Raw genomic sequence first — 24,112 nt, forward strand, 5'->3', positions numbered from 1 at the left:
AAAAGAGGAATCGTTTAATGCAATACTGAATAGGATGAAAACCAGGGAAGAGATTTTAATAATTAATTTAATTTCCAGTAATATCTGTTCATTTCATTTGAACATCTCCTCTATGAAAATCCTCTCCAGAACATTGAGTGTCTAAACTAAGAAAGACGATTCTTTCTTCCAGGCAGCGACGTGAAATATAAATGTGTTTAGAAGAAGTTCGAAGAAGAAGAAGGTCTTTTGTGCGCATTACTGACCTCTTTGTATGATGCTTCGACTCTGCCTTCTTACGCGAGCATTTCTCAGAAACCTCCACTGACGCTCCAACCTCACCTGACTCTCCAGGTCGTGCTCCTCGGGGATCTGCGAGATTGCATGAAAGAAAAGACAAAGAGATTTACAACTGCTCTCCCCATCTGGAACATTTCTACAACAATAAGCAAACAAACGAATAAAAAATTCAGAGGGACAATATCGAATTACTGCTGCAATAAATCCATTTTTATTGAGCCTTGAACACTGACACTTTTGCTGAGAGTACATTTAAAATTTCAAAGTTGAAAACTTAATTAAATCCTGTTGTGCTCTCCCCCACATTCAGAGACCACTGCACCAAACAACAAATGAAACCATTATAATCCCTCCTTCGCTGATAGAGCCTGGACTCTTCTCTGGATAATGGTTACTATCAATGAAAAGAAAAAAAAAATTGTAGTTTCTATTCTGAGTAAAATTTAAAGAAAAAGAACAATTTTGTATATTTTCCACACCTGACGTTTTTACTTCCCTCAAGTCGAATTAATGAAAATTACAAGATGGAGTTTAATTTGCATTGAGGTAGATTTTCTAGAAAATTGCAGAAGCAATATCGTCACTTGAAATATTAATATCAACCCTGTTTTCAGTTAGATTTGTTCTCTTAACAGCTTCTGTAGTTAGTAAAGGCTCAACATTTTAGGCTTCTGTGTGCTAGATGATTAATGTAGCTCAATGATGGTGCTATCTCTATGTCAGCAAGCTTCTGTAGTTACCTGAGACACACAAAAAGCCACAGGAGTTCACAAAGTTTATTATTTTAGCAGCCAAATTATTACTAAAATGGTAAATAGTAAATGTCCTGTATTTATATAGCGCTTTACTAGTCCCTAAGGACCCCAAAGCGCTTTACACATCCCGTCATCCACCCATTCACACACTGGTGATGGCAGCTACATTGTAGCCACAGCCACCCTGGGGCGCACTGACAGAGGCGAGGCTGCAGGACACTGGCGCCACCGGGCCCTCTGACCACCACCAGTAGGCAACGGGTGAAGTGTCTTGCCCAAGGACACAACGACCGAGACTGTCCAAGCCGGGGCTCGAACCAGCAACCTTCCGATTACAAGGCGAACTCCCAACTCTTGAGCCACGATCGCCCAAAAATCTAATATTAGCACAGCTATTTAGCCAAGGGTCAAAATACTACATTTTAGTGTATCCAAAGATGATTTAGGCCTCATGTCTATGCTCTTATAAAGATAATCTTATAGTAATAAATTTAATCTTAACTAGAATTTGCAGCTCATGGAGAAATTGCAGCTGGATTGTTGATACTCGTGGATTTGTCCTGTGGCTGGTTGTTGGTGTCAATAAAAAGTAGGAAGTAAATAGCTTGCTGTGTACCTAATAAAGTGACAGACATTGTAAATGTTTATCTTACCCATACGGTTACTACTTCTCAGATTTGTTTCTGAGATTAAATCATTTAACACATGGATGCAGCAGCTTGCTAAGTTTCTATTAGCTGCTAGTTTAGCACTCAACCTCTCGTTCAAATACGGTCTCTGCAGACCATTAAAAACATGCTAATATTGACGGTTCAGTTCAATTCAGTTTTATTTATACAGAGCCAAGTCACAACAACAGTCGCCTCAACTTGCTTTATATTGTAAGGTAGACCCTATAATAATACATACAGAGAAAAACCCAACAACAGCAACAGCAAGCACTTTGGCGACAGTGGGAAGGAAAAACTCCCTTTTAACAGGAAGAAACCTCCAGCAGAACCAGGCTCAGAGAGGGGCGGGGCCATCTGCTGCGACTGGTTGGGGTGAGAGAACGAAGACAGGATAAAACCTACTGGTTTCAGCACGCTGCAGAAACCAGTAGGTTATGTCACAGTGGCTACCCCCATCCATCATTTATTTACAGAGTATGTATTTCCTCTTGTGCTGGCAGGTCTCAGTGCCCTGTCAGTATAGCTTTAGAGATACACATGTTCCAGTGAGGCCACTAAAACATGGACAAGATTATTATAAACCTTTTGATTGATCCGTAGTTTCTTAAATGTTAAGACGTTCCTTTGAGAATCTGTGCTCATTCCCATAAAGTTTTTCAACTTCACAGCAAAGCCTGAATCGCCTCGGTGCAATGTTAAGGGACGCTCATGCGATTACCAAGATAATGAGTCCAGGTATCAAGTTCACTTTATGTAATCACATCTCATCACATCTATTGAGCAGTGGGACAATATTAAAAGTATTAACTTTATTAAGTCTTATGTAACAAAATGGGCCCCACAGACTTTGTGCCCACTTTATTTTAAGGGAACAGAATCACATTTTTTTTTTTAAAACAGGACATTAAATATGCAGAGTTTAATATAAAGCAAGTCTGTGTCATTCTTCAGCACCATGAATTAAAGTCATAAATTAAACGTTAACTGCGCGGCTGTGAATAAACAACAGAGGAAAACTGTAAATGTATGTGTGTGGTTTTAAATGTCGGGTGCCAGCGTGTGCTTATGAAGCACATTTCTAAAGCAAGGCCTCCCACGCCACATGAATGCTAAACAGTCCCCACCCCACCCACCCACAAAGTTATAGTACCATGTTGCCACTGTTCCTGCAGTGTCCTCGCCTGGCGTGTGTTTGGAGAAATAAAACACACATACTGAAACACCTCACAGCGAATAAACAGATTTGTGTCTGTGAGAAAGATGTTGTATGTAGTGTGTGTTCGGTCAAATCATTCAATTACAGGGTCTCTGGGGTTTTATGGTGATGTCGACCTGTGTGGAAATCGCTGGCTGATGCTGTCGTTGCAAGGGTTGGTATGCTGCAGCGTGTCAGCTGCTAATGTAACGTATAATGAGACCCTAAGGAGAAAAATGTGTGTGAGAGCCTCTCACACAATCTCCACACAGCTCTGCATGCTGTGCATATACAGTAAAATCGATAGTGTGTAGTGTACAGTAAGGCCAAAGTATGTGGACAGCCAAACAAGCTGTGTGTATGTAGCAGACAAACAACAGTCAGCAGCTACCTGTGATGTCAGACCCGTAAACTGTACAAAAAAGATGGATGCAACTAGGGATGCACCAATACCGGTATCGACCCACATTTTCTAAAGTACTCGTACTCGTTAAAAGTCCCCCGATACCGAGGACCGATACCACGGTCTGAGATCTGTCTATGTTTGAGCAGCATGTAAGGGGTTAATCACAGGCGCCGAGGCCCTGGCTGCATCTCAGAGCTGGGAGAAGGCGAGGCGAGACAAGTCAGCCGTGTGGAACTATTTCAAAGTGAACGAAGACACGAAAACAAAGGTGGACTGCAAATTGTGCTCAGCGAAATTGTCCAGAGGCTCTAAAGGTAGCGCATTTAACACAAGTAATTTAATCAAGCACTAAAATCCCAACACGGCAACGAGTACAAAGAGTTTACCCACGCTTATTTACCCACGCTTATTAGCACAGAGGAGTATAGCTGATACTATAGCAGTGGGACGGAAAATAGTTGGGCATTTTAAACATTCCACCTTAGCCTACTCCCGCCTCGAGGACATACAGGGACAGCTCAACCAGCCAATAAAGAGACTGCAGCAGGACGTACAGACGCGCTGGAACAGCACGTATTACATGCTCCAGTCCCTCATTGAGCAAAAGCGAGTGCTGGGCGTGTCCGAGCACGAACTCCCTGACTATCTCACCGCTCACCAATGGGCTCTTATGGAGACGACTGTTGCCATCCTCGCCCCCTTTGAGGAACTAACTAAAAAAGTGAGCAGCTACGACGCACTAGCCTCTGATGTCATCCCAGCTGTGACTGTGCTAGTGAGACTTCTAAACAGAGAAACAGACGAGGACCACGGCGTCAGTTGCACTGACTGCCACAGTTCTATGTTGGTGGATGTTGTTGGTTTATTCAAATATTGTGCACTAAATAGCAAAGATGTTTATTAATTCCCCTTGTGTTGTCCAAAGCGACAGAGTTTACAATAAACTGAAAAAAATACTTGAGTTGACTTGTCACTGTTTAATTTTTTTTCATAATTATTTATTCTGTAATATGTTGCATACAACATGCTTTTCATTTTTAAATAAATGTTCTTAATTCCAAACTAGTCCCTTGTTTGTTTGTTTTTTGTTAAATTATAGGACTAAAGCTGTGACCTGTAAATTTAAATCATCTTTTTATTAAGTACTCGGTATCGGTATCGACGAGTACTCGTACTCGTTTCCAAAAAAGTGGTATCGGTGCATCCCTAGATGCAACCACTGTGAGGTCATCTGCATTTTGGCCACATTCACGTTAGTGTTTTGGTCTAATAGTGACCATATTGAGATGAAAGGATGGCGCTTGGTTACCAAACTGCATCCATTACTTTGCAGGTAACAAATTACTAGAATTGACCCCAACCAAAATTAAATCTCAAACCTCTCAGATGGTCCAAACAGTAAACCAGATTATTTGTCAGAGGTTTCCATTAAACTGCTCCAAAGGGCACCAACAGCACAAACATGGCAGAGGAGAGCTGAAGCCTGGCAGAAACAGCCCCTCTCAATTAAAAACACAAACTTTGCTTTTGGCCACAAACGGTGGACATTTTAACAGTTTATGTTTTATGGTGACTAACTCACTTTTGGAGCCAGCTTCAAAGGACAATTACAGGTGCCTGTGTTTTCAGCCCTTGAGGTTTCACACGTTTACTTCTCATTGACATTTAGCATTGCATCTTGGGAGTGTTGAGCTGTGCGATGCGATAAACACTTTCTAAACTTAAAATCTGTACATCTGAAATGTTTTGGGCTATGACAGATGAAAGACGACCAGCGTGAACAAACTGTGGTGACATTGTTGGATGTGTCTGCAAAATGATGGTCCTATTTCTCTCAGCGGTTCAAAGCTGGATGGTATAAAAATCTTTCAATCCAAGATGGACAGACATATTTCAGGAATGCTGTCCTAATGTCTACTAATCAGGCAAACTTTCATATGGTGCAGCTAGTTTTGACTGCCTGGAGCACGTGGTGACATGGCCCTTGAAAGATTTCCCAAAATTCAGCGAATGATCAGAAAACAAATGAAGCAGCCACGTTACCAATGCTGCAGTTCCTACAAATTTTGCTACTGAGGCTCAAAGCTGGTTACAGATAGAAAGCGACACTTGGTATAAATATGGTGTTCAGTCCTGAAATTTTCATGTTGCCATGTCCTGAACTGCAGAAGTCTGGGAGGCTCAAAAATGCTGGAAAAATAACAAACTTCCCCTTTGGTCGCACTTTTTAAAGTTTCATAACTGCTCAGTGAAACGTTGTTGGTGTTTGCTAACAAGTCAGCCACTCTAGGTCCACACGGCTGAGGCCTAGCTGAAACTCGTGATCACAAAACGACTTAAATAAAATTAAAATGAGCTGGAAATGTTTTTAGGTTTCAGTCTCTGCCGATTTCATCACAACCTAACCTACAGTTATTAATGCTGTCTTATAACTGTAAGCTCTCAAAATGTTCTGTATTTGTGTTTTACCATCATCCATGATCTCTGAAAAATATGCCCCTGGGAAAAAAAACATTAATATAATTAGGAAAAATAACGCGGACATTAAAAGTGATGACTAATAAAATAAGAGTAAAACACTTCAAGACAAAAAATAATGTCAGCTGGTTCTCAACTGCTCGTGGGTCCGACTAGGGATGGGTATCGTTTAGGTTTTATCCGATACCGGTGCCAAACCGGTACTTTTGAAACAGTGCCGGTGCTTAAACGGTGCTCAAACCGGTGCTTAAAGAATGGAAAACACAAAAGTGGTCCAAAAACCTCTCATGTTTAACTGTTTTTTTGTAAAAAGATAACAATGTTAACCTTTTCTGCAGCTATGGGGCATATATGGTATCACTCTTGGCTGGAAGCAGTGCTTAAACAATGGAAAAAACACAAACTTTGTCCAAAAACCTCTCATGTTTAACTGTTTTCCACTTTTTCTTTGGTCATTTTAGCCTTTTTGGCCAGGGTGAAGGGAGTATCTGCCATCAAACAAGAAGACAGCTGCATGTAGCTATGATGATGTTTGCTAGTTCACCTTACATGCATTAATGTAATAACGTGGTTAGCCTACTCAACGTAAATTACACACGAACAACATTAAGCTACTCACGCAGAGAAGAACGGCTGCTGCTGCATCATCATCCTCATCATTTCTGCTACACTGGCAGGGCTCGGGGCCAGGACTCTCCTCTTTGGGTTTTTGGGGGATGTTGCTAATTCCGGGTCCGATAACAGGCACCACACCCGCAGTAGATGTGCTCGGTGTGAGGTCTCGCAGCAAGCTATCAAATATGGTGCATTTTTTTGTCTTTAAAAAAAACTGCTATGCATTGCCAGGTGTTTCATCGGATTCGAGGTGTTACCTCCTTTGCCCAGTATCACCTTAAAGCACTTGTTGCAGCTGCTGAGTTTGCATATTTTGCTGTGAAGTACAGCCAGACTTTTGACCGCTTCGCCTTGGGCATTTTTAATCTGTAGCTCTGCTCTAAAAGAACGTACGTACCTGGGCCCGCCTACTATTCTCGGAAACATAAAATGATTGGCTAGAATCTAAAGTGTATCACAGCTCAGGAAAAGCACTGAAATAAAGCACCGAAATGTGCGCTGCTTTTCGGTCTGGTTACTACCATTTATGTCAGAACCGGTGCCATACCGGTACCCATCCCTAATAATAAGTCCACATGAAGCTGTGCATGTAACCACGGCTCTTTGCTTCTCAAACAAATATGAATCTGAAGCAGAGGACGTGTCTTCTGTCTCTCATGTGAGGAGTCTTCAGTGTCCTTGCTTCTCACAGATGTGTGGAGACAATAACACAAATATACACATTCTTCTGGTGTGCTGCTGACACAGTGATATGATAACCTGTGTGCAGACTTTGAGACACACACACGGCTTTGTAATGGAGTTAAGTTTTATGACAGCACTCAAAATTTTGCCAACCCAGCGTTATGATTTGCGGCAAAACTCCCCTTTACTCCTCCTCCTCCATCTACTCTGTGAGCTCGTTCACTCGCCTTCACATCCAGTCATCTCTCGGCTTTTTATCAGCCTTTGTTGCCACTCCCGGCCCCGTATTTCTTTCATCCTATTCATCCCACCGCCATGCTCTTCATATTGAGTTTTCTTTCACTTTTAGCATCTCTGTTTTCCCCCTCGCCCACCTCTATTCGCCCCTCCGTGTCTGCTTTCCTTTTCAAATATTTTACTTTCATCATCTTTTATTTTTTTCTTCCTGTGTTCTCTTTCTCCTGTCCTCCACTTTCCCCCTAAAACATCTTACATGTTTTGTAAATATTTTATTTTACTAATATCTTTGTTCTATATCAGCCATGAGCAAAAATGACCCCCTATTATTTTTCATGCACTTTGCAAAGTTTCCCTTCTCTCTTCTGTTTGACTCTGGCTCTTTTTATATCGCTTTTCTTCCTGTTTAACCTACGAAAATGTGCTGACACCGTTTGCCTTTTTTCCAGGGAAAGATGACACGTTCAGGCCGTTTAAACACGCGTTAGTTTGATTTAATATTAAAGAATTTCGGTGTTACTACTGCGCCGGGTGAAAGCACTTCTCTTAATCTTAAGTTTCACTCAGGAGGATGTTACATTACGGAGCTCATTATTCAGCAAAGCCATCTCGTACAAACAGCAGGTACTTTCTCTCTCAGTGTGATCGGTCCCCACCCTGCTGTTTTCCATAGGACTTCATTACTTTTTAAGATAAACCCTATAACACAGAGTTGATGTCCTCAGACCGCTCAATCTGTCCTCAAACTGTTGCAAAAAAGCACGATAAACACACACCAGTGACAAATTCACATAAATGTGTGTAAACAGAAAATTATCTGCCATATTGTGCTGCTTTGTTGCTTAGCAACTGACTTAAGCTGATTTTAAAGTGGTAGATGGCTTAGCGGTGGAATATGGAGGAAGACGAGAAAACATTTCTAAGTTCTTGATTTCTCCTTTTAAAGGTGCACTAAGCAGCACTTTCTCTGTATTAAAACCATTTTTTATTGTCAGTGTCTGAAAGGGGCTGAGGTCTTCCCCGACTCTCTCGTCGCCTCTAAAGGGGCGTTCCTGGGTGAAAAAACTGTACAATCTGAAGAGGGTGGATCCTCAGTTAAACTTCTCTCAGCATCGAGGTGAGCGATTGGAGTGACTACTAATTAGACAGCACTGATGGTCACTCTATTATTGATATGACAGGGTGGTAAATGCATTAGAGGCCAGAGCCCGCCATGCACACTTCACCAAGCATCAGCGACATAGTGATGTGCGATTAGGGCTGCCACAAACGATTATTTTGATAGTCGACTAGTCACCGATTATTTTTGCGATTAGTCGACTAATCAGATCATCATCCATTGGACGTACAACATACAGCTTATTGCACCAGCAGCATCTGCTCTTATATAACTATCATTAGCTTACAGCTTTAAGTATTTAAGGTATGTGCTAACTAAAAATAAAGACAAGATGATAGTTTATTAAAGTTTGCAGATTGTATCGGTGAAGTTTAATAAACTCCTTGCTATCTAAAATATAACAGGACACCGGAGTATGTTCTCGAGCATCTCACACTTCTGATAATCAGCTGTCTGCTTGACGTTTATTCAGCTGTGTAAAAACTATAACTTTAATCTCAGCCAAAACGATTTACTCAGGAACAAATAAAATACTGAAAAAAAGCCAAACAATAACATTTTTAAGTTATCTAAGTGACTTATATATATTTAACCTGAGTAGCGAAAGACGGCGGTGGGTTTGAAAACGATTTGCCGGGAGTCCGGTGTTCTCACGGCTCTAGTGAGCCCCCAGCTAGCTATCGAGCTAGTGGCTAACAGACGTCTCCGAAAACGTCGGCGCGCTTTTGAAAATATGTGGTGTCTTGATAAACTGAGCAGATATTTGAGGTTTACACAGCTACATTCTCACCTGAAAATATGTTAAACGTTTATTTTGTGACCCAGAAAGAATAATAAGAGTAATATTAAAACTAACTAGCTGCCGCCATTGTTAGAAACTGAGCAGGTCCTCGCTATGAATTCTGGGACACAGCTTCTTCTTCTTCGGGGTTTAACGGCAGCTGGCATCCTTGTACATGCAGTGCTGCCATCTTCTGTTTCAGTCCGTTATTACACTCTTAAATCCTACTACTTATTCCTGCGTCTTTTGGGATCTTACAAAGCTTCAAACGACGCGTCGACTATTAAATCAGTCGTCGACGTAATCGTGACTAGTCGACTAATCATGGCAGGCCTATGTGCGATGAGCGAGCCTTTTGTGGGAGAGTAAGCAAGCTGACCAGTTTGACATGTGAGGAACACAGATGATGACACTGACCTTCATGACAGGCTGAGCAAAATACTTGGCGCTCCAGTCGCACAAGCCTGTCTGGAGGGCCGGACTGATGTAGTTCCTGTGACCACCTGGTTCATCGCTGTCTTCAGCTGCCTAAAGAAAAACACAAAAAGAAAAAAAATGTGATTTAAAGATTTAAACGAAACAGAAAGAGGACAAGAGTGACTCGCAGCAGCACGGCAGGTTTCATCTTTCTCTACCTGCTCGGGTCCCTTGTCAAACATTTTGCGAGTGCGGGTAAACTGGTGTGAGTGGGGCGCCTGTCCTCCCAGCGTTGGGGTGTAAGGCGGTCGTGTGGCCGGCTGCTCCCTGGTGGGGGGTTTGGGAACGTCGTTGGTCAGACTGGAGCTGCTGGTGCTGGGCATTGGTGGAGAACCACTGAAGTAAAGGAAAAGAGGACAAGAGGATTAAGGGGTCAGTTTACCAATGCACATTTTATGTGCTCTTATTTTTAAATTAGCAGCTGCTAAATCTAACATCATTTCTTCTGTGTTGTCTAAAGGACGGCTGCTATTTCTTTGCTTTTTCACTCATCTGCAGTCCTCCTCTCACTACTTGCACATCTGTTTCTTTAATGCATGGGGGATCTCCTCTAGTATGTGACTCTTAAGCTTGAATTGTATTGGAGGACAAAGTCAAATCCTGCAAGTAGAGCCGGCTGTGAATGAAGGCTGTCTTAACGCAGCCAAAAATCCCTCAGACACCTCGGGACGTTATGGTCGAACCTCAGGGCCTCTCACGGGACACGGCCTCGCTCTTCTGACCTGATGAGACACTTTCAGGCTTGGACAGTACTGTTAAACCCAGTTGCTGCTGCTCCTGAGAAATTTTGGTCTGATCCAGAAGCCGATGATTTGCTCTCTGCACGGGTTTGAGATAATGGTGAAACTGCAGATGTGCACATTAAAGTAGTGAGAAGGAAACTTTCAGGTTGTGTAATGTAACAGCAGCTCTGGATTTGCTGCAGAGGCGTGACGAGAGATGACCATGAAGAGGTTAAAGGGTGAAATCTTTCCTCTAATGCACATAGAAAACTATTTACCATGACAGAAGGGTGTTGGACGCACAAACAAACAAATTGGGAAATTATTCAATCGTGAAATCAAACAGCTCATGAATAATATTTCAATTTTAAAATGCTAATAATTATTTTTCTTCTGAATCTACACTTAATTTTGCTTGATTTTTATATTTTATCCTGGTTCATGCACCATGAATATAATTCAATATAAATTTTAAAGTAACATTTGGCCAGAATCCCATTCGCCTGCTACAAATGACGCACATCGTGATGATTAAATGCAACTTTTTTTTGCCTAACACATGATTCAAATGCTCCGGGGTTTCCGTTTGATGAGTTTTCGGTGTGTCACGGCGTTCATGCATGTGTGAGCTCCGTCCTCACCCAGCCTGGTGTATGTGCGTGCCCTTGCTGGTGGGGCTGGCCGGGGCCGACTGGGTGAGCGATCCTGAGTCCAGGATCCTCTGAGGTCTGGCATTCATCGTAGCCTGAGGGAGAAAAAAAGAAGTCAGTTTATTCTTGTTTCTGCAGATGATCACATTTGGATTCATAGTTTGAAATTATGATATTTCAAAAGCTTTCAGAGACAAATATGCAGAAGTGTCTAGATCAGAAACGAGGCCAAAATCTGGATAATCTTCCTGCTGTAACTGCATAAAAAGTGCAGGACTTCACAAAGTTTGCTAAATTTCCACAGGTTTATCCCATTAAGTGAGCGGGTAATATAACCTCTTCATTGTGAGTTGTCTAATGGCTGCACACGAGGGAGGGGCAAACTTAATAAAGACAATAGAGGCGAAGCTTCGCTGATGAATAGCAGAGCTGTTGTTTACTCGAGCCAGGTGGGGAGAGAACTGTGTGCAGCGTAAATCCAGTTAACACAAGCAAACACATTTTTACTACCTTTGATTTGATTTCTATGCTAATTGCAAAATTGCAGTGAGCATCTTTTGCTTCTGTGTGCGTCTGAAAGGCTGAGAGCGAGGCAGGAAAGTTTTTAATGCAAAGACCAGGCCCATAAAAATGGCTGCATGAGGGGGACGAGACATCAGCTATGAGGGTTAGCTGTTGGCGCTTCATTAGGAGGCAAGTCAAATGAAAGAAAACAGCAGTAAAAACAGCTGAAACAATTATTATGGAAAAAGCCAGATCACTAATGAAAGCAGCTTTTCCACTCATGCACAACAAGATCAAAATGATGGGACGGGGCACAAAAGGAAAAGCAGATAAGGAACTAAACGACGCGCTTATGTCTTTTGCAGAAATTGTGGGGTGGATGTGTGACAAAAAGGACAAACGCATGTTGAGGAGGGCAGCGGAAAGCACACAAACAACAGGAAACCTGAACTGCACAAACAAAAGGTCTTTGAAACAAAAAGCATCCGGGCGGAAGAGCGTTTCCACTCAGTGAAGTAACATGCTCATGGATTATTCATCAGTGTTTGCAGATCTCCAACATGTGGCAAACAAACCAGACGCTAACGCGGGAGAGACATGCAAAACTGCAGCTTTAGCGGGAAACTGGGCTGAAACTGGTGCTAGCAGCTGCACTACTCCACGCGGGGAAACAGGCTCGTTCTCCGACTTCAACCCACTTCCCCACACTTCCTCTATCATTAATTGGCTGGAAAGAGAGTCAACTGCGCAAACACATTAGTCAGAGGCTGTCGAAGGATACAGCTGTGGATGACAGCTCAGGGGGAAAAAAGAAAAGAAAGAAAAGTCTGAATAATCCTGGTAAATTATGTAGAGCTTTCTTACTGCTGGAGAAAGCACCCGACATCGCTGTGACATGTGATGATGAGATCGAACAGCTGAAGGTGACTGAGGGTAATTGAGGGAATTCTTCCATTCAGTTGAGGTTTATTTATATAGCGCCAAATCAAAACTACAGTCACCTCCAGGTGCTCTGCACTGTAGGGTAAAGACTCCAACAATCACACGACCACTGGCAGGAAGGAGAAACCACCATTTAACAGAACCAGCTCAGGGAGGCGCCGCTATCTGCGGCATCTGTGGTCTATACACATGTGGTGAGCAGAGAAGCTGTACTCGCATTAAATCCCACAGCAGCCTGAGCCGAATTTACGCTTTATCAAAAGGTTTCAAGTCTAATCTTAAAAAACTAGTATGTCTGTCTCCTGACTGCAAACTGGAGCTGAAAGCTCCGCCTCTCCTTCTACTCCAAGTGTAAGCCAGTCTGAGAGTGAAGCGCTCTGCTGGGCTCACATGGTACAATGAGGTCATTGAGGTAAGATGGGGCCTGATTTTTCAAGACCTTGTAGATGAGGAGAAACTTTAAATTAAACTGTTTTTCACTGTAAACCACTGAAGAGAAGCAGGTAAAGATGATGTTTGGGGGCTTCATTGAGAACCTTAAGTTCTTAACCATAATCCATCTTCTTCTGCTTATCCGGGGCCGGGATGATGGGGCAGAGCCTAAGCAGAGAAGCCCAGACCTCCCTCTTCCTGGCCACCTCCTCCAGCTTGTCCAAGGCGTTCCCAAGCCAGCCGAGAGTGGGTCATGGGTCTGTCCCGGGGCCTCCTCCCGGTGGGACATGCCCGCAACACCTTAGCCATGAGGCGTCCTTCTCAGATGCCCGAACCACCTCAACTGTCTGCTTTCGATGTGGAGGAGCAGCGGCTCTACTCTGAGCCCCACCCGAATGGTCGAACTTCTCACCCTATCTCTCTTAACCAATAATCTCCTTTCAATACAGGCAAACAACTGGGAGATAAGGGCGGTGTTGGATAGTAAATCTTTGCCATTCAAACATAAAAAAAACCCTCTGGATTTGCTTCAGATGGACGTGATCCAACTTTATTAGTGACACATCTGTGAAAACGACTGGATGAACCTGAATAAAAGAATCACAATGTGTTCAAAATGTATATACTATTAATCTCCAAGAGTCCCAGCATCAGACAGCAACACTGGACTATAAAAAAAGCATTTAGAGCCTTAATCATCTTGGAAGCAAGTACATTTTAATTAGCTCCTGACCTTGTTTCGCTTTGTTATGAATCAATAACATTTGACATTTAAAATCTTAATTAAAAGAGCCGTTAGCACTTGTGAACTTGAATGAGGGTTCTTAAAATAAGCAGTTGTTGCCGAGCTCTTTGAGAGCGAGGGAAAAATAAAAAAGACTGTTAACGCCACTGTTTAAAATGTGCACTCATGATATCGTTATAGTCCAGAACAATATTTTGCTCCTTCTTCAAATTCCGCATCAAACGCTAAGATCGAATCCTCTTTAATGTCTGTTTTCTATCCTTCTCCTCATTGGAATAAATTGCCTTTAAATATTTGGCCATCATTGTTTTATTTATTTATAAGATACTTTCATTCCAAATCAAAGAACTTATTCTGTTTAAGGTCTTGTTCTTTTTAGTCTTTCTCATCTTTGTTGTGATATTTTGTTACATTTTTGTACAGTTCTGTCATTTGTTCTAAGAACATTTGTTTGAGTCCTATTTACAAGCAGATGTTACATAGAGATATAATACATTTATCAATCTATAACAACTTGAAAGGAATTCAATGTTATTTACATACTACAGATACAACATATAATGGCTGAGAAAGTAACAAAATTACAAACAAAATCCCAGTGATCAGAGGACCCGAATTAACAATCACTCGGTGATGGTGGAGAAGAAGAACTTCCTTTGACCAGGAAGAAACCCCGAACAGAACGAGGTGTGGGGAGAGAAAACCTTCAGCCAAGACCAGCTGAAGGTTGAGGGAAAAGAGAAGACTTAAAATTCATGAAAAGGAGCGTCGAGAGACCACGAACAAGGGAAATATGATCTCGCTTTCCAGTTCCTGTTCTTGTTCTTGCTGAAAGCTGAGGGATTTTCACTGAGCTTTTAAGACGGCAAAACAAGGAATTACATTACGAGTAACAACCTCGTTTTTGAGCATCACTCTGAGACTGCTTCTATTTTTGACAAAGCCGCACACACTGATGGGGCGTCCTGCACATTTGTTTAATGTGTGAGTGAAAGGACATGCCCTGGCTACTGCAGGGGACCCGATATTATGATATAATATTAACTATTTGCTGATATCTCAGTATTGAATTTTATAACAGTTGAAATGAAAATTTAAAAAGCAAAGAAGAGAAACAACGTTCAACTCGTGAGGACGCGGCTTCCCTGTTGGCCACATGTGTTTGGAAAGCCACAAATGAAACAAGCAGCCGATCTGTGCAGAGTCAGGATTGGGTACATGAGTAAATAAATAACTACAAACAACTATATTAGTCAGACTCTGTGGGTTTAAAAATTGAGCCTGTGCAACTCTGTAAACCAAGTCTCAAGTTCACAGCTTGAAAGATTAACATGACTGATGGTGATTAACCCCTAAAGGTGTCGCAAAAGTGTCCTGAGCAGGTGCAAGGCGCGACTGAATCCTGTCTCCTTCCATTCAAGGCGTCTTCCTTGGGATTATAGCATTGCTGAAAATCTGCTTGTTCTCTTATGTTGCTTGTCAGGGACCTAATCTTTATAAATATGACACCACTGTTTGTTAAATTGACTTGAGTGTGCAGGTCCACAATAACTCGTGCTCCAAAAATGTGTTACGGTGCTGGCAGAAGAAAACGTCTATTGCATTATATTGTTAATCGCGTCCTGTTCTTTGTTTTATTGCAGCTGAGACGGAAGCCTCGATGCAGAGATGCTGCCTGTGTGAAGGTAACAGAGGGAACAATTGGTGTTGGTGGTGGAAAACACAAGAAATCCTGCCCGAGGCTTAGGATGGGTGGTGGAGTATAGTGGTTATTATAGCTCCTTAAGTTACGGCAGCCTCTTTGCTCTGCTGCGCGCTGCCAAGCCTCGGGGAGTCATTGGCCCTTAATTGCATTTGCACAAAAGTAATGGCCTTTCGGAGGAAGCAAATGCCAGTGGGAGGGAGGGGCATGTGTGCTGGAAGCTGATCTTTTTCACTGTATAACCATGAGGTGAAAAAGAACTGATATACGGGGATACAGAGACAAAAAGTCAATTATAATATCCTCATTATATTAGACTCCAGAAAATGAGATGATACTCAGTTTTAAGAATTACTTATAACGTGGACAGCAGGAAAAGGAAGAAAAGGCTCAAACCTTAAATTCAAAATGCAGTAAGCTAAAGCTGTAAAACTAATTTCTCTGCTCTTTCTTGAATGCTTGTCAGTGATACACAGACGCCTTTTTGAGAAATAATCAGCAACCTGAAGAGCTGAAAAACGAAGCGGATGCAGTTCCGCTAATGGCCACATGAGGGCTCTAAAAGGGAGTCGAGCCATTTAGACCAGCGGTCCCCAACCCCCGGGCCTCGTTTGGTACCGGGCTGTCGTTTGGTACCGGGCTGTGAGAGTTGAGGCTCAGGTGTGAAATGTATAGTTTTCAGGGTTTTTATCGGTTTTCAGCATTATTTTGTTATCGTTTTTATCGTTAACTCGGTTTTCCTGGGTCTTTTCACGTGTGTTATGAACAGAGATGGGCAGTAACGCGTAATCCGATTACTTTTTTCAAGTAACAACTAAAGTAAGGGATTACTATTGCAAAAACGGTAATTAGATTACTGTTACTTTTCTGTAGGAACGCTGCGTTACTGCGTTACTAAAACCGTGATTTTTTGCAAGAATGTCTCATGACAGTGACGTGTGACGTTCGTGACGACAGCTGTGTGCAGATCAACAATGGATAATATATTGAGTGCGGGAGAGAGTATGAGCGTGCAGCGTTTAAAGCGTGGAAGTACTGACCTTACTTTGAGTTTGATTCCATAAAAAGTGACAAAAACAGTGTCCGTTGTGCGTGGGAAGAAAACTTCTTTTTACAGCGAAAAAACCCCCTAAACTTCCAAACAAGCACCGAGTAGCTACGACGTAAAGGGAAACTCACAGAGAAATTGCCGTATACTTCCACTGACCGCTGCGGCACACCTGCACCAGGGTAAACCTCCGCCTACCTCACTCCTGCTTTACAGGTAAAAATAGAGCAACAGGACCGCTAGTCTTTGACTTTATTTATTTTCTGCTGTGTTTTACTTGCATCTATTTGAAAGACTGAGTGTAAACACAAAAAAATATATTTTATGCGCTGGAATGTGCAGAAAATAGGTTTAAATGTTAAACAAATTTCTTCCAGTCAGAGAATGTTGTATATAGCCTAATTACATTTTTGTTGATGCATAAAGTTAAAAGATTAAAACTAATAAAACAAGTTTTAAAAAGATACTTTTCCATTTGATTACATTTTGTATGATGATTATGCAGAAAAAGTAGAATTGGGCTGAAAGATCTATCGCTTTATCACCTATTCAGGTTGTAAATCGTGTTTTTAAAAAGTAACTAAGTAATTAATTACTTTTGAAAATAGGTAATCAGTAAAGTAACGGGATTACTTTTTGGGGGAAGTAATCAGTAATTAGTTACTGATTACTTTTTTCAAGTAACTTGACCAACACTGGTTATGAATAAATCTTCTTTTTTTCGGTACCGGTACTAGTTTTATTTTGTTGTATTTATCCGCGACACCTTAAAGGCCGGTCCGTGAAAATATTGTCGGGCATAAACTGGTCCGTAGCGCAAAAAAGGTTGGAGACCGCTGATTTAGATCATGATAAAAAAGGCCCAACATTACTGCTTTAATTAGATTTTTAACAGCCTGGTACAAAAATGATTTTGGCTACTTTTACCCTTCACAATACTTATTCTATGGGTATTTTACATTAAATTAAGGCACATTATTATTTATTGGACAAATTCATTAAAAATTCTCCAAAAAGCACCAAAACCACAAACAGAGTTCAGCGACTCGATTAGTTGTACAGCTACCTGTGCAGGCAAAGCACACACACCTCTAATAATGCCCAGCGCCAATTCACAGGTGTCTTTGTCGATGTTTGTATTCAATCTATGGATGAATACGTTATCCAAGCTTGCAAGCATTAGCTTACTGCTAATTACAACATAGCAACCATCAAATGCTAACACTGAGGCTTCAGAAAGGGACTCTACAGTCAACTATGCTACAGTCACACTGGGGGAAAAAAAAACACAGTGCTTGGGAACTGAATGCAGCAAGACCAAAATAAGTGTGACCACGTACAATGAACATGAAATCAGTCTGTTGCCATTTTTAAAGCAGGTCTGATGCATCAAAACGGCGATAAACCAGCATGAAGATGGAGTCAGTCAAAGCACAAAATTATAAAATATTTCTATTTTCTTGCTGCTTGGCCTAATAATTTTTTTAAGGACCGTATATTGGAACCAGGATAAACCTGCTTAGCAACGACCCTATTGCAGAGTCGCATCCCAGTCCAACTGGCTGTAAGGTGTCATCAACCTGTCTGCTGTTGTTTGCAAACCTTTATCGATTAGTGAATGAAGTCAGTCTGAGCCATCTGCACTTGTTTGGAGACAGGCTGGGTTCCATTAGACAACTTGTGTAATCATCTTGTGATCAGAAGCAGTAGCCCGGTTCTCACAAATACTTGCAATCTGTTCCCAAACATAAACTAATTCATTGCAGTTGCCGGGAAACCACAGGTCAGGTTTTACTTCCTACTCAAGAGAAAGTTGTTATCCTGTTCTTGCTCTGCTGTGACTGAAAGTCAGTCTTTAATACACAGTTTGTGATAAAAGCTTTAAAGACCCGAACATAACGCACCTTGTATGCTATGCTATTGAGGACTTTCATGGCCAGATCTGACACTTCAGGAAAAGGGTCTGCAGCCAGATGAAGCAGCACTCTCCAGATCTGAGTGTAAACGCTGTTGAAGGACACGCCTGGAAGAAACAAATAAAACGAGAAAATTCAGCTTGGAAGCAAAGTTTTAAACAACAGACACAAATCGCACACATTGAGAAGATTAACACACGTACAAAACACCCACAGACTCATACTGTACACCTCACTCTGATGTAGATCTTATAATTCAATTCCATGTTCATTACAAGAAGAGCTAAGTGCTCCTCTCATTAGCTTCATGCTACCCTCTCCGGTCATTTACCTCTCCTGCAGTTATAGGTTTTTTTGGCTGGCAGAGGGAAACGGACCTCTGGTGTAAGCTAATGTACACAATTAATCAACGCACAACACACACACGCAACAAACAGCTGGATCTCCGCATCCACCGGAGCTCCACTGCCGAGAACTGTTGCTGTTATCATGAATACAAATGAACAAACATTTCCTGTTGTCAAGGTGTTTTTGTTCACGGGTCATTATTCTTTTCTTCTGCGTCGTCTTTGCAGCGAATGTGACAATTTGCTGATTTTCTCTGAAGCTTGTTTGTTGTTCTTTGAACTTTCGCCTCCTTCTGTCATTTTCACAAGAGTTTCTTGCTGACGACAGTTTGTTTGGAGGCACCACCAGCCTGTTGTGTCTCTTTGTGTTAGAATGAACTCGTTTTCTTATTCAAACTCACCCTAGATTGTGAGCCTTTACTTGCTCCTACATGTTTTCCTCACTTAGCCCTCTTCCTGCTGCAGCCCCTTTTCTACTCTAGCTCCATCTAAAAGTGCTTCGGTCTGTCAGCTTCAATCTGCCGTCTTCCTCAGTGTCAGGCACCGGGGCATTTGGCAGTCCCCAGCTGTTGCCGTTTCTCATTTTGAATTGATTATTCCCTCCTTCTTCTCAGATCTCTCCGACTATGAAGGCAGCTGTGCAAATTTGACCTCTAAGGACGCTCTACCCTGCCCAAATCTCCACTTTTCTAAAAATCCAGGAGTTATAAACCCTGAGAGGCAACGAGAACGACTGAAGTCTGGACAAACTAACTGAGACTCCCTGCCAGAAAGTGCTTCAAACAAGGGAGACAAAAAGGGCAACCGCTCCCCCCCAAAAATGGAGGAAGACAGAAGGCAGCAACCAGGGGATGGATGCAATATGAAACATGTGGTGTCAGTGCAGCGAAACCAAACAGAGTGCAGAAGGAGGGAAAAAGAGAACAGAGACGGATCATACGTTTCAGAAGCCTCTGTGCTCTGACATATGACAGAGTGATCAAAAAGGCAAGATATAAAGAGAGAAGACAAAGAATAAGTAAGAAAAAAAAGCATCCTGAACAAGGAGGGAGAGATGAAGTGACGGAGAGAGCAAGAGTGACTGCGGAAGGAAGAGAGCAAGGGAGTTAAAGAGGTGATTAGACTGCAGCCTGAGGGCCAGGATATGATTAGCGACAGCTAGCTAGCGTGCTAGCTGCTGCAGTAAACAGCCACTTGATAAATGTGAAATACGGCTCCTCTCCCATTTAACTGCTGCGCACAAATTACCAGTGCACCATCCCTACACAGTCCACATGAAAGGACGTGACGGTGAATATCATTCACTGGCTGAGCGCTGCAGCACAGCCGTGTCCCGACGTGACACTCGTGTCGTCCGAAGTCTTGTGCAGAGAGAAACGGATGTACAGCAGTAAAGATGTTAACCGCTGGCTAAATGAACCACTGCATCATTTTTTTATAGCCTCCACCAATTCTTGCAGATGACATAAATTACTTTTAACGCTGCATATCATTTTTTGGGAGATTTAAATGGCTGAAGCATAAAAAGTACATCAGAATGTCTGAAAGCAGTGAAGGACCTCGTGTGTGTAAAATATATTTTTAATATATTTCAAAGCGAGAGGTAAGCAGTGTAAGCAGCCCCAAATCATACCTGCGGTGCTCTTTAAATGTGAGACTGCCTCAAACACACTGACAAAAGTGAATTTAAGCTTCTGATGTAACAAATTTGAAAGTCGGCCCAGGCAGATGAAAAGTCTGCATTAGTCATGGCCTACCTTAGATGCGCAGCTTCACAGCTTTAGTCTGGAATGAAAATATCAGACTGTGAACCTTACTGACTTTTGTATATTCGCTTTTTTAGCACCATCACAAAGATAAAACGGTTGATGTTGTCTTTGTCAGCTGCTAGATGGATGGACGTGGTGCAGCTATTAAGGGTCGTTAGAGGGTGAATGGCTGTAACGGCTGAAATAAATACTGCATCCAAAAGAAAGTAACCTTTATGGACAGAACTTAACCACGGAAAGCGCTTTGTCCACCTTCGTGGTTACAAGATCAGTTTTTTGCAGATGATGTGGGCTGCTGACCTCTAGCTTACCTTTCACCGTGAGGTTTTGGATGAAAGCTGAACAATTCTAAATTTGAAACCTGCTTTGAGTTGGGGATTAAATGTTGCATATGGTGGAGTTAAAGCAGCTCAGGGGGCAGTTCAGAGTGGAGGAGGTGGTTGACAAGTGGACTGCTGTACCAGTCTGTTGTGTTGCAGCTTATCAATCTAAGCAGACACGACAATCCTCGACAGTGCGTCTGGGTTTGTGCTTAGAGGTGGGGTTAAATGCTAAGTCAGACAGGAGGAGCTCAGAGCACAGCTGCAGATTTTATGCATGGACAGGATGGCTCCAGGGTGAGGTGTCTTAGAAACGCCCACCTGAGAGAAGACCTCTGAACAGACCCGTGTGGCCTGCCTGGGAGTGCCTCGGTATTCCTGGAGAAGGGAGGGAGGCGGTAGCAAGGACCGTACAGCTCTGCTTCAACTGTGATTCAGAGAAGCAGTACTGCATGTATGACTGCATGTATAGATGCCACAAGCTGCAAATGTGCAATATGCATCTAGTTTCAGTACTGTATTATGTTTTATAAAGATATTTTACATAAGCCGTGTGTCGACGTTTTCTTCAGATTACTCATCAACAATATTCAGCACTAAATCGAGGAACGATAAATCAGGCAGACACCTAAAAGCCTTACACCCCAAAACAGTGTCGTCCAAGCACAATATCAAAGACTTTTTTATGTTACTGAAAACAAAAGATTAAAAACAATCTCTGAACCTCGGCTGAAGCCATATTAGATGTTTATGCCTCACAAATGAACCTCCCAGCTTGTGGGTAATTATAATAACAAATAGCAAATCCATCAATCAGTGCTCTGACCCCGGCCCACAGCACACTTTAATTACCCTGTTGGTTTTGTGCAGCCAGGCTGCTGCAGCCGCTGCATTCAGCATTGAAATCTGTTCCAAAATGCTGGCCTATAATACACGTACCCTCTCAACATTTCTTTGTTTGCAGATAGATGAGATAAATCGGTGAATGCATGCTGCTGTTTACCACAAAGTGAGAAACAAGTTACTGCTTTTTGTTTTCAGTTGAGATGAAAAAGCAAGCCCCAAGGGTCTTATGAAAGCAACTTCAAACCAAACAAAGGATGGAAAAGAATAAGTAAAGAACAAATAAATCAGAACGACAATTGAAGTCTCAAATGAGTTAGATAACTGAATCTAAGTGACAAAAGAAATGCAAGAGGCAAAAGCAAATCTAATTCTACACAAATCTGCACTCAGGTAAGCATTTTAGCCCTTTCTTCGTGTCCCACAAACATCCATTCATCTTCTCTGCCCACTGTGAGAGAAGGCGTTTATACTGGCTCGCTGAGGGGAGTGTTTGGACTCTGCTCAGCTGTGCTGGGGGAACCGTTTAGTGGGTGAGACCCCAATATGTTTATTTTATTTAATAACCCATTTACATGGACGGGAAGCTCACGCCAGCAGTGCATGTTGAAAAAAGTTTCAATGGGCATCAAATTTTAGATTTGTCAGACTAAAGGGTAAACGGTAGTAACCAGACCGAAGAGCAGCGCACATTTCGGTGCTTTTTTTTCCTGAGCTGTGATACACTTTAGATTCTAGCCAATTATTTTACGTTTCCGAGGATAGTAGGCGGGCCCAGGTACGTACGTTCTTTTAGAGCAGAGCTACAGATTAAAAATGCCCAAGGCGAAGCGGTCAAAAGTCTGGCTGTACTTCACAGCAAAAGATGCAAACTCAGCAGCCTGCAACAAGTGCTTTAACCTCTTAAGCCCCAACGCCCCCTGATACGGGGGCAAAAAGCAGGAGATCAGGTAGGCTTGGGGCTTAAGAGGTTAAGGTGATACTGTGATACTGTCAAAGGAGGTAACACCTCGAATCTGATGAAACACCTGGCGACGCATAGCATTTTTTTTAAAAGCCGAGAAATGCGCCGTATTTGATAGCTTGCTGCGAGACCTCACACCGAGCACATCTACTGCGGGTGTGGTGCCTGTTATCGGACCCGGAGTTAGCAACATCCCCCAAAAACCCGAAGAGGAGAGTCCTGGCCCCTAGCCCTGCCAGTGTAGCAGAAATGATGAGGATGATGATGGCAGCAGCAGCCGTTCTTCTCTGCGTGAGTAGCTTAATGTTGTTCGTGTGTAATTTACGTTGCGTAGGCTAACCACGTTATTACATTAATGCATGTAAGGTGAACTAGCAAACATCATCATAGCTACATGCGGCTGTCTTCTTGTTTGATGGCAGATACTCCCTTTACCCTGGCCAAAAAGGCTAAAATGACCAAAGAAAAAGTGGAAAACAGTTAAACATGAGAGGTTTTTGGACAAACTTTGTGTTTTTTCCATTGATTAAGCACTGCTTCCAGCCAAGAGTGATACCATATATGCCCTATAGCTGCAGAAAAGGCTAACATTGTTATCTTTTTACAAAAAAACAGCTGAACATGAGAGGTTTTTGGACCAATTTTGTGTTCTCCATTCTTTAAGCACCGGTTTGAGCACCGTTTAAGCACCGGCACCGTTTCAAAAGTACCGGTTTGGCACCGGTAACGGATAAAACCTAAACGATACCCATCCCTACTAAAGGGTATAGAGAGCAAACACTGCCAACGTGTTTTTATTGATTTTCTTCATCAAACATTAATTTCCAAGCTTTGGCTTCCTATTGTGTCTGTGCTATTAAAAACATAAAAACATGAAAAAACTCTGAAAATCCCACCAGAACAGCTGGGAGGCCCTGCTGAATTTGACTTCAGGTTTCTGGATTAGCCGAGAAATCCCTGAAGTTTCTTTTAGAGAGGAGAAAAAAGCCAGTTTTCAGTACCTTGAAAGAACAATATGTGTCTTACAGAATAACTCAAATGTGCGTTTGAGTAGGTCTCTGTGCACATTTACACAGTTAAAATAGAGAAGACACTGATTTGCTTTCTCCTCAGAGGACCGATATGAAAATAACTAAAACAAAGCCAGCTTTTATTACAATACCTCAAACTACTTTCACGGCAACTTAAATGTATTCTTCTGAGCTCAGTTTTATATTTTTGCTGTGCTAAAAGCATTAACTGAGATGTGATGGGGCAGCTGGGAGATTAAGAAAGGTTTCCAAGTTAAAATTTAACATTAAAAAAGGAAAAAAGAGAAAGAGGGAATCCTGAGTTTCACTTTCCTCTTTCCTGTGGGGGTGGAAGTAAGTTAATAGTTGCTCTGCTCACACACAAACTGCCTGTCAGGGCGCATGGCGCAGCCCGCCAATCACCTGCGAGCAGCAGTAAGTGAACGACTTCAGTGTGTATCAGGAAAAGCACTTTAATATCCCAGCCCCGCTCCCTTCTA

At 42.2% G+C, this 24,112-nt stretch overlaps 1 protein-coding gene across 6 annotated transcripts in view; it reads right to left on the reverse strand.

Annotated features, from left to right (window-relative positions):
* Window positions 1–24,112, reverse strand: part of rptor (regulatory associated protein of MTOR, complex 1) — a 258,024-nt gene that overhangs the window by 33,340 nt on the left and 200,572 nt on the right. For all 6 annotated transcript variants that reach the window (XM_085162736.1, XM_085162737.1, XM_085162739.1 and 3 more), the window contains exons 22-26: window positions 18,348–18,466; window positions 11,062–11,165; window positions 9,857–10,034; window positions 9,639–9,749; window positions 246–351 (exon numbers count right to left, since the gene is read on the reverse strand). In XM_085162736.1, coding sequence (XP_085018862.1) covers window positions 246–351; window positions 9,639–9,749; window positions 9,857–10,034; window positions 11,062–11,165; window positions 18,348–18,466 — 618 coding nt within the window. The remainder of the gene's footprint in view (window positions 1–245; window positions 352–9,638; window positions 9,750–9,856; window positions 10,035–11,061; window positions 11,166–18,347; window positions 18,467–24,112) is intronic.

Source organism: Neolamprologus multifasciatus, chromosome 6, assembly GCF_963576455.1.
Source record: "Neolamprologus multifasciatus chromosome 6, fNeoMul1.2, whole genome shotgun sequence".
In the NCBI taxonomy this organism is placed as follows: Eukaryota; Metazoa; Chordata; class Actinopteri; order Cichliformes; family Cichlidae; genus Neolamprologus; species Neolamprologus multifasciatus.